A 13,750-nucleotide genomic window follows, 5' to 3' on the forward strand; every position below is an offset into this window, starting at 1 on the left:
AAGTATATTAATAGTGTGTGTGTGTATGAATTTCATACAAAAATAAATCAATTAAAAAATGGGAATAAAAATAAGTATGAGGAAGGAATCAACCGTTTTGGCCACAAAACATCAAAATACCTGCAATTCAACGATTTTATTTATAATGTAATTTAAAATCATGGTTTTTATGGAGATATTATTTAATTTAAATTTATTAGTGGATTTACTGAAGACTAGTTGACACATACCGTAGTACTATAAAAGAAAATTATAAAAGGAGTTGAGTCAGTTGATTTTTTACGACAACTCCGCTTGAAATGCTCCCACTCCGACTCCACAACCCTGTTTAACCCTTTGGCTGCTACGAGGTTTTTCAATGTCCAAGCGAAAAATGCTAACATTTGTAATTATTTAGAAAAAAAAAATATATAATATTTTTTTTTACATACTTCGCCGAACGCTAGTAATTTTTATAATACTTTATATACATTTTTAAGAAGCAGTTGTGGACTCGTGCTCTCTCTTTCTGTCTTGCTTTTACATGCGTGCGTGCGAAAGAGATACCTACATATATACACTAAATAAGTTTTGACGATTGTTTTCCGAAGCTTTATTTTTTTCAATAATCTATTTTCAGACATCGATGTATCCTTACAACATGCGATATATTCGAAACAGGTAGCGGTCTTTCTCTCTTTCTTTCTTGGTTTTAATTGTGTACGTGTGAGCGAGACACACAAGGATGCGAAGTTTCTAATAATCAAATAATTTGTCAACATGTATCATAAACATTTTGTATGCATTTCAGTTGCATTTGATTGATTGCATGAATTCGTGATCTTTTTAATTGAAAGCGGATTTCTATTGTTTTTTGCCATTTATTTTAACTCTGCAAAATGATATCGGACAGTGAAAGTGATGAAAGTGAAATAATAGCTCCTCGCCGAGGAACTCGACAAATCAGCAGCTCTACTGATTCTGAAAATGAATTTATCGACAATAATCAATTCCCAAGTAATAACTCCTTATATGACATTGACAACGAACCCGAAATTTACTTTGAAGATGAACCCGAAATTGAAGAGCTTTTATTTAAAAATTGATAAATATTAATAAAGCTTGATTGAAAAATAAATATAAATACGTATATAAAAAAATGTTTCGTGCCACTGATGCGCTGGTGGCTCAAAGAAAGTATTGAAATACGACAATTAATGACGACAACAACGATCGTCGTAGCAATCTTCGCCGATTTCAAAACAACGATTTATTGTTGTTGTAGCAGTCAAAGGGCTAAGACTGAAGAGGAAAATTAGCGAAGTAAACCTAATATAGGCCTTTTAATGATGTGTCAACGCTAAATCGTTTATATGTAATTTGAACGAATCATGTTTCATTATATGTAGATGTGATAAGTTTCTATATGCGTTTCTTTCGTGTTCGATTTTTCCTAAAAATGGTCACGAGAAAACTGGTCACACCCAAAAATTAAAAATTGGTCGAATTCTTGGGTTTGACCAGTTTATTCGTGACCAGTTTTAGGGTGTGACCAGTTTTCTCGTGACCAGTTTTAGTGTGACGGATGATCACGTGTGACCGATCTAGAGCGACCGGTTGTCCTGTGACTGGTTCACATATGACTAGTAGTCCGTTTACCCAAACATGACTCTGTGCGACGTTCGAAGGAGTGGTGTGTGGAGAGCGTGCAGCGTGGGGTGCGGGTGCCGAGTGGGAGGTGGGAGGTGGGAGGGCCGAGTGACGTTCGCTGATTACTGATCGCACGGCAGTGGGTGTCGGCCGGCGTTCGAGTCGACTGCTAGTCGCTGACCGTAGGCTGCCGCTCACTAGTAATATGAATAGGATCGAATCCGAGGCCGAGGCCGAGGCCATGACCGTAACGGTGTGGCGGCCACCGTTACGGTCATGACCGCCATTTTACGCAAAATGGCGAAAATTTTGGCGAAAAAAATGGCGAATTTCCCGTAATGAAGAAAAGCGGATTTATTGTCACTTTCAAATAAAACGGCTCATATATTTGTGGCGGCTCGCTTATACGACATGGTCGAGTTTGGTTGCCTTCCTGCGAGTGGGAACCAACTCGGCTGGGTTCCGAGAGCCACTACTCACTCTGTCTTCAGCTGTCATATAATAAACACGTGCATTAACATGCCAGTCGTCTCATTCGTTCATCCTCCATATATTCAAATTCAATTTTCATATAAATATTTATTTTTCTAATTTTAATTTTCGAAATGATTTTCCAATTATTTTGAACTTTTGGGTTTTAATATGCTTGAAGAAGAGATGTTGTAACTTAATAGTTTATTTAATTGACTATTTTTAAGATATAAACAAAACTACAAATTAAATAAACCTAATGCATACATATGTACATATTGTCAATATCTCTTTGATATTCGATGTGTATCTAATTGGGTTTAATTTTTTAGTTTTTCCAATCGATAGGTTTATCTTTGTATTAATGTATGTACATATCAACGTACAAAGTAGCCAGGATTTTTTTAGGGGGGCTGAAAAACAAACGCAATCCTCCAACCCCAAGGAGTTTTTTTCAAAAGAAAAACGAAACTTTTTATTAGCTTTTATTTATCCCTAGAATTTGCGTAAAATCATTCGTAATGGGGGTAAACGGGGACTCCCGTATTCTGCGCGCGCACATTAATACGGGAGGAAAAGCCTGTTCCTCTTGTTCCTGTTGTATCCTGCTCGCGCAAATTAAGTGTGTATATACCATTTACCATGCACCCTTTTCTTTTTATCTTTCGACTTAAGATCATTCGATTTTCGAACTTTGCCTTCCGATATTTGCGTTTTCGATAATTTCACATTCCGGCCCGTCACGGAGACCGCTTCGTTATATGTACATAAGGCAAATAAATTTCGCACGTTATTATAATAGATTTATATCATTTAGCTAGTTTGCGGCTTGTACTTGTATGTACATATGTAGGTATTATACGTTGTATGTATATGATAATAATTTCTAACAATTAATAATATTAACTAATTTGGATTATATTTTTTACTCTACGTCACTTAACGAGTTCGAACTAAATTTTAAGAGATTTAAAACAAAATTTTAACAGTAAACACGCTGACAGTGACAGTTCGCGCGCGTGCGCAGAAAGCTTTGCGCCTGTCGCAGATATAGTACCTGCAAATAGCCAATAATTAGCAGATATGGTACCTGCAAATAGCCAATAATTTGCAGATATAGTACCTGCAAATAGCCACAACCTACTTATAATGGTATGTATATAAAATTACTTTTCGTTAATAATATACATATAGGAATGATTTTTAAAACGAGCTGTATGTGTGGTTGGCCAACCTGCTAGGGATAAAGTGTGTGTGGTATGCATGGTTGAGACCGGATCCGTGTGGTTATGGTTACTTGTTGGAGAACAAGCCGGACGACATGTTGTATAATAAAGATACTTGACCGAATCTGCGCTTTTCACTTGGAATCCTTCACACCCGGAACCTACATACATATATTTTCTAAGCTTAAAATAAATAAACTACGTACATTTATATAAATCTCCATTAAACTAATCAATAGTAAGAGATCTGAAAACACCCTCTGCACAATAAATGTCTGAATGCGTCGATTCTTTCATAGTTTGTACATTTTTGATCGAATTGAATCTTGAATTGTGTTCTTTGAATTTTTCTTTGGACGATTGAAGTTTTTCTATCCACTTTGCACTAATTTCTGATACACTTTCAGCCTGGCCCTGGTAATCTGAAGGGAGTATGTCCTTCGAAATGTATTCGTGAAGAGTATCTTGCGACGTGTGAATTATAAACTAAAAAATATATAATATTCAGTCGCATATACAGTTTTTTTTTTTACTTTAATATATTATATGTGTAAGATATCATACCCTATGCTTCATTTTTTCTTTCATAAACCCCTTTATGAATTTAATCGTGGAATAAATGAAGGTCGGCGCGTTTATCACATGAATCTGTTTTAATCTTTGAGGGTAAGCGTTCTGTATAATATCCAGCACTTTCTTCAGCAACGGACTCAATAGTTTTATCATGAAGGATATTTTTAAATTTTTCACATCGAAAATGTATATGTCTCCGGCGATAGCATGCTCTTGTTCCATTCGCAACTCGGCTGTTTAAATGTATAAATTAAATCTTAATAAGGCATTTAAAACTACTGCAATCGTAGATATTAATTCCTAAAATACAATACATATTTGCACATCGTTACTTTGCATAATTTGTAAACCTCATAAATGTGTTTTGGCCAACATAAATGTATTTTGGCCAACATTTGTTATTTTTTTAGGCATATTTAACCAGGGCTGTGGAGTCGCTTCAAAATTTACCGACTCTGACTCTGACTTTAAGATCGACTTTTCTTGCCAACGTATAAAATTGTTAGTAATAAAAATAGTGATTTCCAAAATAAAAAAAATTAAAGCAATTTAAAAAATCACTAAAAATTGATAAGTAGCCTAATTTATTGAATTATTGGTAATGAAATAAATATAAATAAAAAGTAAGTATATTCATAGTGTATGTGTATGAATTTTTCACACAAAAAAATCAATTCAATAAAAAATTGAGAGCATAAATGAGAATAATAAAATGTATGAGATGGAGGAAATAATCGGTTTTGGCCACAATACATCAAAATACATGCGATTCAACGATTTTTTTACAATTTAATTCAAATTTTACTAAAGACATTGTTAAATTTGAATTTATTAGTGTATTTTCTTCAATAAATTTGGAAACTAGTTGACACATACCGTAGTACTATAAAAGAAAATAATAAAAAGGAGTTGAGTCAGTTGATTTTTTACGACAGCCGAAAGCGAAAAAGTCGAAAATGTTCGTTTACCATGCATACATATGAAAAACGGTTAGTATATATATATCAGTGGCGTGCGGTAAAACTCTCTCTCCCCCCGTCGTACATCCTCACTTAATTTGCGCGAGCAGGATACATCACGAACAAGAGGAACAGGCTTTTCCTCCCGTATCCTGCGTGCGCACATTAAACAAGGCTGTATGACAAAAAGAGATAATTTCACCGCATGCCACTCATATATATATTATATATATACATAGTACCGTTTACCATGCACCCTTTTTTTTTGATCTTTCGACTTAAGATCTTTCGATTTTCGATCTTTGCCTTCCGATATTTGCTTTTTCGACCTTTTCACTTTCGGTGCCGTGAGGTAGACCCCTAGTTGACACATACCATAATACTATTCGTTAATAAGAAAATAATGAAAAGGAGTCGGAGTCGGTCAATTTTTTACTACTCCACTTGAAATGCTACGACTCTGCGACTCTGCCTCCAATACCACAGCCCTGTATTTAATATTATAGATTTGGTTAATTTCTTATTCTTTACTCATATATTTTTGGTCGGAAACTTTTTCTGGATGTACATATTTAAAATGCCGGGAAGATTATATGAATGTTTAAACTTTATATAAAATAAAATTCAAGCTTCAAGCTTGAACTTAAGGCATTTCAGTTGGGTTTGGTGCAAACGATCGACAAGCGCCAGACAGACTGAACCACAGATTAACTGGACCTTTCGATGTGCACAGATGCAATTATTAAAATTGAGTTGGATCTTTCTGGCGAGTTCGGCAAGGCAAAATTCGGAACTGAAGTATTAGAAGCACAGAACGTATACAGGGTAGGTATGTCGGGACTTGGGGTAGATTTCGCTTAGTGTAAGTGCGAGCAGTGCGCACGCATAAGGTACACGTGTCGTTAATCTGTGGTTCACTCTGTCTGGCGCTTGTCGATCGTTTGCACCGCATCGATTTCAGTTATATCCTGAAGAAGTTTTAGGAGACTGAAAATATCCTTTTATGCGATTTAATATTTAGAAGGTTTTGCACTTCTTTAATTCTGTTTTATGTACATGTACTATTTTTACCTAACATTAAAAGTAATCGTATTATATCTTTGAGGTTTGCATCATCATCATCATCACCAATTTTGTGGAAGACCACTCTGTATCCGTCATCTGTGAGTCGAGGCAATGGTGCATGCTCCCTAAAAGATTATTCAAATTTATCAAACAATTTCTATTATACATCAATGCGCTTATAATAACAGTGGCTTACATGAATTTCATAGCAGCTGTTATTCCAGGATCGGTAGGATTCCAATTGTGGTATAGAGTATTGCATTCATTTCTTGTTTTGTAAAACTCGGTCAACTTCTGCTGTGTCCGGGCAACGTTCTGCTTACAGCCTCTCAAAAACAATGGCAGGAGATAATCATCTGAAAAAGTCATAATATCTATGTATCTGTTGTCTAGGTCTATGTATTGTAACATTCAAATTTATTTCACAACTAAATATTATACATGAGCTTGAGAGTACTGCTAGTTTGAATGGTACTCAGAAAATATGTCCAAATAGAAATTTTCTAGTGGTGATGTTAAGCAAGAGAATATCATAAGAGGTTTTGCATAATCAAAGTTAGTGTTATAGACCAGCATTTCCCAACCTGTGGTACTCGTACCACTTGGTGGTACGCGAAAAAAAATCAGTAATGGCGGACATGCAGGAATGAATGATTTACAATCATAAAAATAGAAATATTTTTTATATCTAATATATAATTTCGAAAGAGACTTTGTAAGTTTGTATCTTTGTTTGTGAACTTCGAAAACAAAATAAAATTTCCATGACGACAATTCAATTGGTTGAATATTATATTTTTTTCGATTAAAATATATTTAATAAAAAAACAAATTAATATTTACTATTAGATTCGCCATGTTTAAGCTGTTTATATTACAAATACTGAGCGAAGCCGGGTAAAACAACTAGTAATTAATAAACATTATCTGTTGATCGATGATCGAAAATCTGGCAATCGATACGTTTTCCTCAGATCCGGCATGGATTTTGGAGTGCCTTTATAAATTCACCGCGTTCACGCTCCAATAAATAAATAACTTGAATTTGTCACTTGAGAACAGTTCAATAATAGTCTTTAATGTTGCAGATAAAATTGAAAGTACATATGTATGATTAGAAAATTAGATTTTTGGAATTTATGTATCGAAAATGATCAAACTGAAGTATTTGAAATTTTACATAATTTCTTATCTGAAAACAAGAGACGTATGTCTCGGGATATACGTGAAAAAATAATTGAATATTTAATAGGGCTGAAATCGTCTTTTACGCAGTGCTTCCCCAAACCTTGTAGAAGCAAACAATTTGACCAAGGAAAAGGAGAACTTGATTGAACTTTCAAATTATTCCATTTAAAAACTGAATTCGAAATAAATAAGGTTATTAATTTTTGGCTAGGTATTAGTGAAGAATATGAACAGCTTTATGACATAGCGCTTACATTTCTGTCGCCGTTTACTAGCACTGAACTGGTTGAGAGAGCTTTCTCTTCATATATTTTAATAAGACAAATATAGAAATTGATTGAATCCAGCTCCAGACTTAAGGGTAAATCTCTCATCATTTGAACCAAATTTAAAAAAACTAAGTACAAGGATCTCAAAAAATTTGAGATTTAAAAAAAGGAGATTTAATGAAAAAAAAAACATATATGTACTTTGTAATTTTATGTTTTTTTTAAAACAATCAATATTATTTTTACTATCAATAATAGAAGTATGTCAAGATAGTAGATAAATATATAATAATATTAAACTTTGAGCATATTAAATTGTGATTTAAAAATTTTCCATAAAATTTCTTACCAAAACAGATCTACATATTGCGTGTATCCTGTCTTCACATTCCTTACCATGGAAATACTATGTATAATAATTACACTTGCAAAAACAAATTTCATGAAATACAATCATTTTTATATGGTAAGTGGTACAAAAATGGTTGGGAAACGCTGTTATAGACGGTCAAGTGTGCTATTGTTTATTTGCATTCAAAATTAGGACATTTTAATTTCATTTATATGTGTGATTTTGAATAAATCTCCAAACCATGGAATGCTAAATTTGCAGGTAAAATTTTTATAAAAATAGAATTTGACTGAGATGCTTGAGAAATTTACACAAGTCTGTACATTTTTTTCGTAGCAGAAAACCCAAACAAAAAAGCTAAATTCTTATTCCTTCGCTGTAACAAAAATAAAATAAAAGTAACAAATCTTCATTTGTTGATACTTGGTATATAGACAAAGTAAAATGACGGTTTAGTCTGAAATAAATAAATATTCTTTTTACGACATGTTACTAAAACACTTAACATGTTATGAAAAAGTATTTATTATTTATTTATTAAGGTAAACATGAGTTGGTTGTGGTAATTTTTCAATTTTTAAGTGGTTAACAAATAGTTTTTATCCGTTAGTGATCATCCGAGCCAAAATTCACGAACATGAGTATTTTTTTCTTTCAAATGTTTTGTTATTGAAAAATAGTGGAATTAATTATTATATTGGTATATCGACGACTAAATGCTAGCATATGATTTAATGGAGATGCTAAAATCTTAACCATACGGAAACAGCAATGATTCGGCATCTATTATTTTTTTATATTCCACATTTTGTATGCAAACGATTTTAACGGACACTGCTAGAGATGGTCTCTTCTGGGTTATAAATTATAACTTATAATTACAACATTCGTAGACATTTCAGAGCTTTTCAATAAATATTTATATATGAATCAGATACTAGTTTCGTTTCATTTTAGAGGCTTCATTGGTGCACTGCAGGTAAACTTATGTGAATAACTTAAAAAACCGCAGCATAAAATACGGGAAATGCTATTTTATTATATACGGATATATGCACATACGTATTTTGATTCGAAGATATTTAATTTGTGAATATGTATTTATATTAATGCATTTCAATGTCGTTTAGCTTTGTTTGCATATTCATTTTATCAGGATGAAATATGTACAAATCATTAAATATATGAATATTTATGGTAGGTATACACGTCTGATATTTGTATTATAGCAAGATATGTGTCGTATATATAATATCGCTATTCTGTGTGTATGTGTAAGAAAACGCTTAAAGGTCTGACCGCACTATACGGCCGTCGACTGCTGCAGCACGACACAACACGGCAAAGTTGATACAAAAGGCAACTCTGTCGCGTGACGCGTAGTGCGATATATCTCATTCAATTTCATACAAACAATATTTGGCCGCTCGCTGCCGTTCGTATCGCAGACGCATAGAGCGGTCAGACCTTAATAGTCATTTTGATTCGACATATGTATGTACGTCACAGCTAAAAACTGCCAACAAAACGTACTAATATAATACGAACATAATAACAGACCAACAAAAACTATCTATATATGTACATATATACATATGTCACAGTGAAATTATATTTCAGTTGAAAATATATGTTCAGTGACGTTTCGGTGAAACCAGTTACATTTTCAGGGTTGGTTTTATTCATTTAAGATTAGATTGTTAGGGTTGGTATTATTTATGGGTTAGGATAGGTTAGGTTAAGTAAGGATTGGCCCTATTCATTTAAATTCGGTTGTTAGGGTTAAATGTATAGAGTTAGACGTTGTAAATTCATTGTTTGATACATTTTCACTGCTTGAATTGGTGAAATATTTTTAATCTATATTATATATAATTCTATATCTATAGAAAATTTATTTAATTAATTAATTAATTATTTTTTCTATTGATGTTTTGTATTATTTATATGTAGGTAGCTAGTCAGTTTTTACCATTTTTTGCATACTAAAAAATTAAATGTAAATATTACATTAAATATATTAAAAAGGTATATGAAAAAAGTACGATGGGGTGCGGTTCGAACACAGAATCGACACATTGCTTTATTTTAATCCGTGTATCAAATCCTTTACGAAACCACCCGTTGAAATCAACGGGAACAACACTAGTATTTAATATTATTGAAATACATTTTTATCGCATATATCATTTCGAAGGAGACTTTGTATGTAAGGTTTGGGTGGGAGAATCGTGACGTTAAATTAAATTAAAAAAAAAAACAAATGAATATTCAAATAAATTTAAATATAATAAAGCTATTCAAATAATTTAAATCAAATGTTTACTATTATATTAGCCATATTTAAGCGGTTTATATTACAAATACCGAGCGAAGCCGGGTAAAACCACTAGTAATATCATATATAATCAGAAATAATAAAAAAAATAAAAGTCTCGCGCTATTTGGATCAACTATAATAACTAAATTATAATCCAAAATTACTGTAAATTATTACCTGGACGAAATTTTGATTTAATATCATAAAAATCTTTCTCCCTCTTTAGATAAATAAATATGAAATTGAAATTGGTACTTTTTTTTGAATTTTGCAAACAAAAAATAGTTTAGGGTTAACAATTTATTTTTTTCAACATTTAATACCTGTAACTATTGGAATTTCAATAAAATCAAATCTCTCCTTTGTAAACAATCGTATTCTACTACACGATAGGAATATTATTAAATGTTGTAATTGTTAGCACTTACCATAATCTTTCGGAATATATGATTGATTTTTAATCCAAACTTTCAAAGTTTCCAAATTTTCTTCAAACTTTCTGTCGTTACCGCCTATTTCAGATTCTATGGCAGCCATTTGTTCTTTAGTTGGTCCGTAAAGGATTGCCATTTTAGTCCACTACAAAACGAAAAGTTAAACAGACTTTATTGTTGCATATTGATCAAATTTTATATTGCAAAAAATGGACAAGTTTGTAAATTCACACTGCGTTCGATAGTTGATTGATTTGTTGGCGAGCTAACGCGAGAAATAAACTATTTGCTGATTTTTCGAAGCGACTGAACACAATCAATCTTTAACTGAGACTGATCGGCCAATATCGTGAAACCTTGATTTAGAACCAGTTCTCTTGCAAGTTTGCAAAATTTCCTAACTTTATTGGATATGTTCGACCTTGTTCGCACTATGCCAGTTACGATATTCATTACTTGCCTACTTTACTATGATTATCATCGATAATTGTCATTGTTTCAAGAAAATACAAGAATCATATTTTAAAGTAAATTGATCAACATCAAGTCAAATCTATACGATAAATATTACACCGAAACCTATGGCATTAATTCCATCGAAAATATTTGGCGATTAGAATTTTTTTTAATTATTTTGGCAAAAATTCAATGAAAATTTTGAATTTGAAAATTTATTTTATTTTAAAATCTTAAAAAAAAACTTCTATTGATAACTAATTTACTTAATAGTCGAAATATAATTTTCCTAAGTGGAATTTTATTTAATTCTCATATAAAGACAATTAAATATATTATCCCTATTTAACTCAATTCAGATTCGTGTAAATACGAGTAAATACTAGTACGAGCTTTTAGCTCGCAATTTTACCGATTTAAAATTCAGTACACTTCCAATTAACCCTTTTAAACGAAAACAAAAAATAGTGTGGCCGGAACACTATCCCAATAAACATGTTACAATAGAAAAAAAAACTCAATATAAAATAGTATTAACAGTGGGAAAAAATCCCAAGTGAAAATACGTATTTTGACTTTTGATTTGAACTTGACGACTACTTGAGAGAGATTTGAAAGTTGAAAAGTTCTACATACAAATGAAAGATAAAATACCCGACTATAGATTCCAATATTCATTTTGAACAGGAAATTGACAGATTTTGAGACATCGACCGAACAACACCAAGATATAGAAGAATCGCGTGATTTAAAAAACACATATGTACATATATCTCCGAATCTCCAGCCAATCACCATTTTTTATTACCAGATTCGTGTTCACTGGGCATAGATCTATAAGAAAAGTTATGTATATCTCGTCTCTGAACCAAAAAAAAGTCGTCATTTATCGAACAGTGTAATCATTGAACCCATTGATACATATGTACATGTCGTAATACATACAAATTTAAATTTGTCGATATTGTAATTCCATATCCGAAATAAATTGAATCATAAACATTTTTTTTTTGTTAGTACATTTATGGAACTCGGCATTCTCTATAAGTTATGAGATTTATTGGTAATGTAATATTATCTTTGACCATGAAGAAAATGTGTAAAATGTGTACGATCTGTGGGGTCAACGTGGAGAATTCTTGCTCAAGATTTAATATTTTGCTCAGTTTAAAGGGAACGTTTATAATGTAAATTATAATGAATAAAGTTCTGCAATCTATTCTAAGCAATTACTAAATATATGTATACTCGAGTTACGTTCATTACTGAACCGGTCATAAAATGACGATTATTATACATATACGTAGGATGAATAATACAATATTTAATTAGGTGAGAAGACATGTTATTATTTCCTTGATCCAACTGTACATATTTTACGCATTTGTTTGTTTCAATGTCACTGGTTCACTTTTATCATTCACCTGTTTTTGACCTATGAGGGCTCAATGCAACATTAAATTATATAAATATCTTAGCTTTTCGATTGGCTACCAATTTGAGTGGTTGTAATTGAAAATCTAATGATATAGGACAGCGACTCTAAACAAATTCAGCTAAAAAAAGCATTTAAAGCTTCAAATAACTTTAGAGTGCGTTCTATTGCAGGTAATAGTGATAGCCACCTAGTTTTTGAATGTAAGAGTAGATTTTTGTATTCAATATTAGCAAAATTACAGAAATCTTTTAGTCTTTCTGTTCTGACAGTGTCTATTCCGCGTCTGCGTGTGATGAATCATTCAGAGTGTGAGAAAATTATCGATTCAAGATAAATTCATTGATGCCTGATACACATTTTTTGTCTCCCTTCTACACATAGTTCTCCAGAAAGTATAAGACAGAAACAAATAGTTCAATGTTGAGTATTGTTGCAGTGTTTACCAGACTATCTGGTCCAGATATTGAATTTTTATTTATAGTTTATGTTAATTCTGAGTTAAAAACTTCTGTACGAATTTAAAAATAGTAAAGTTTGGTGTTGAAAATTTTAATCACAATACAAATTAACCAGAAAAACAAACAGAAAACCAAAATGTTTAGTTCTGAACAGGACCAAACGACAAGAGAGACTGAACTTTGTCACGTTCATTCTTGAAAATATAGTATTTTTACCCCCCCCCCCCCCAATCCCACATCTAGGACATTGTTCTTTCGGTGTCCAAGAAATACATCTGGCAGTCGCAAAGATAATAGAACATAAAAGACCTAGCGGACTAAAGCTATACCTGCTATCCCGTTATTCCCCCGAATTATAGTACAAGTTGTAACTTGCAACAGCAATCTACAAGTATACAACAAGACAACTATACATATAATAATACAATATAATTTTTTTGACTCTTATTTCTCTTGGCCGCCTTTATATCTCAGCCACCTGTGTGTACATATGGTAGGCTCGGTCCTGCGCACATGTCACTAAATTCTCGATCGTGGAACATCTGACACCTGATTATTCCATCCATCGAGAGTTACACACGCAAAATATCATACTAACAGAATGTGTTGATATCGCCTAAGTACCGCCTTATAAGGGGCAGGTCTCTCAGGACATCTTCGACGTCTGATTTGTTTGCCTATTGTTATGGTCACGTACTCGGATATGTATTCCCACGACATTCCATGGTACCATGGTATCGGTCACTTCTGAGAAGGGACCAAATAGCAGCCATTGTTTAGTCTACATGCACTTAGAGTCTAGATATAATCCTTGAAACCAATTATAACGGTCGCACAGTGTCAGGGATGCGCCTCAGCTTAATCCGATTGCACTTAACCGGCGGCTCTTTACTAACCTCTTATTTTAGTATA

The 13,750-nt window shown here is 32.5% G+C and overlaps 1 protein-coding gene across 1 annotated transcript; it reads right to left on the bottom strand.

Moving 5' to 3' along the window:
* Window positions 1–2,580: 2,580 nt before the first annotated feature.
* On the bottom strand, window positions 2,581–10,822 carry LOC143922646 (alpha-tocopherol transfer protein-like). The gene is made up of 6 exons (XM_077445982.1): window positions 10,718–10,822; window positions 10,481–10,631; window positions 6,120–6,279; window positions 5,930–6,048; window positions 3,891–4,132; window positions 2,581–3,812 (listed from the first exon to the last, which is right to left on the bottom strand). Exons 2-6 carry the CDS (start codon window positions 10,620–10,622, stop codon window positions 3,555–3,557), a joined length of 921 nt encoding a protein of 306 aa, XP_077302108.1. The 5' UTR covers window positions 10,623–10,631; window positions 10,718–10,822; the 3' UTR covers window positions 2,581–3,554.
* Between the last annotated feature and the right edge of the window lie 2,928 nt (window positions 10,823–13,750).

The sequence above is a fragment of the Arctopsyche grandis genome, chromosome 1 (assembly GCF_051622035.1).
Source record: "Arctopsyche grandis isolate Sample6627 chromosome 1, ASM5162203v2, whole genome shotgun sequence".
Classification (NCBI taxonomy): Eukaryota; Metazoa; Arthropoda; class Insecta; order Trichoptera; family Hydropsychidae; genus Arctopsyche; species Arctopsyche grandis.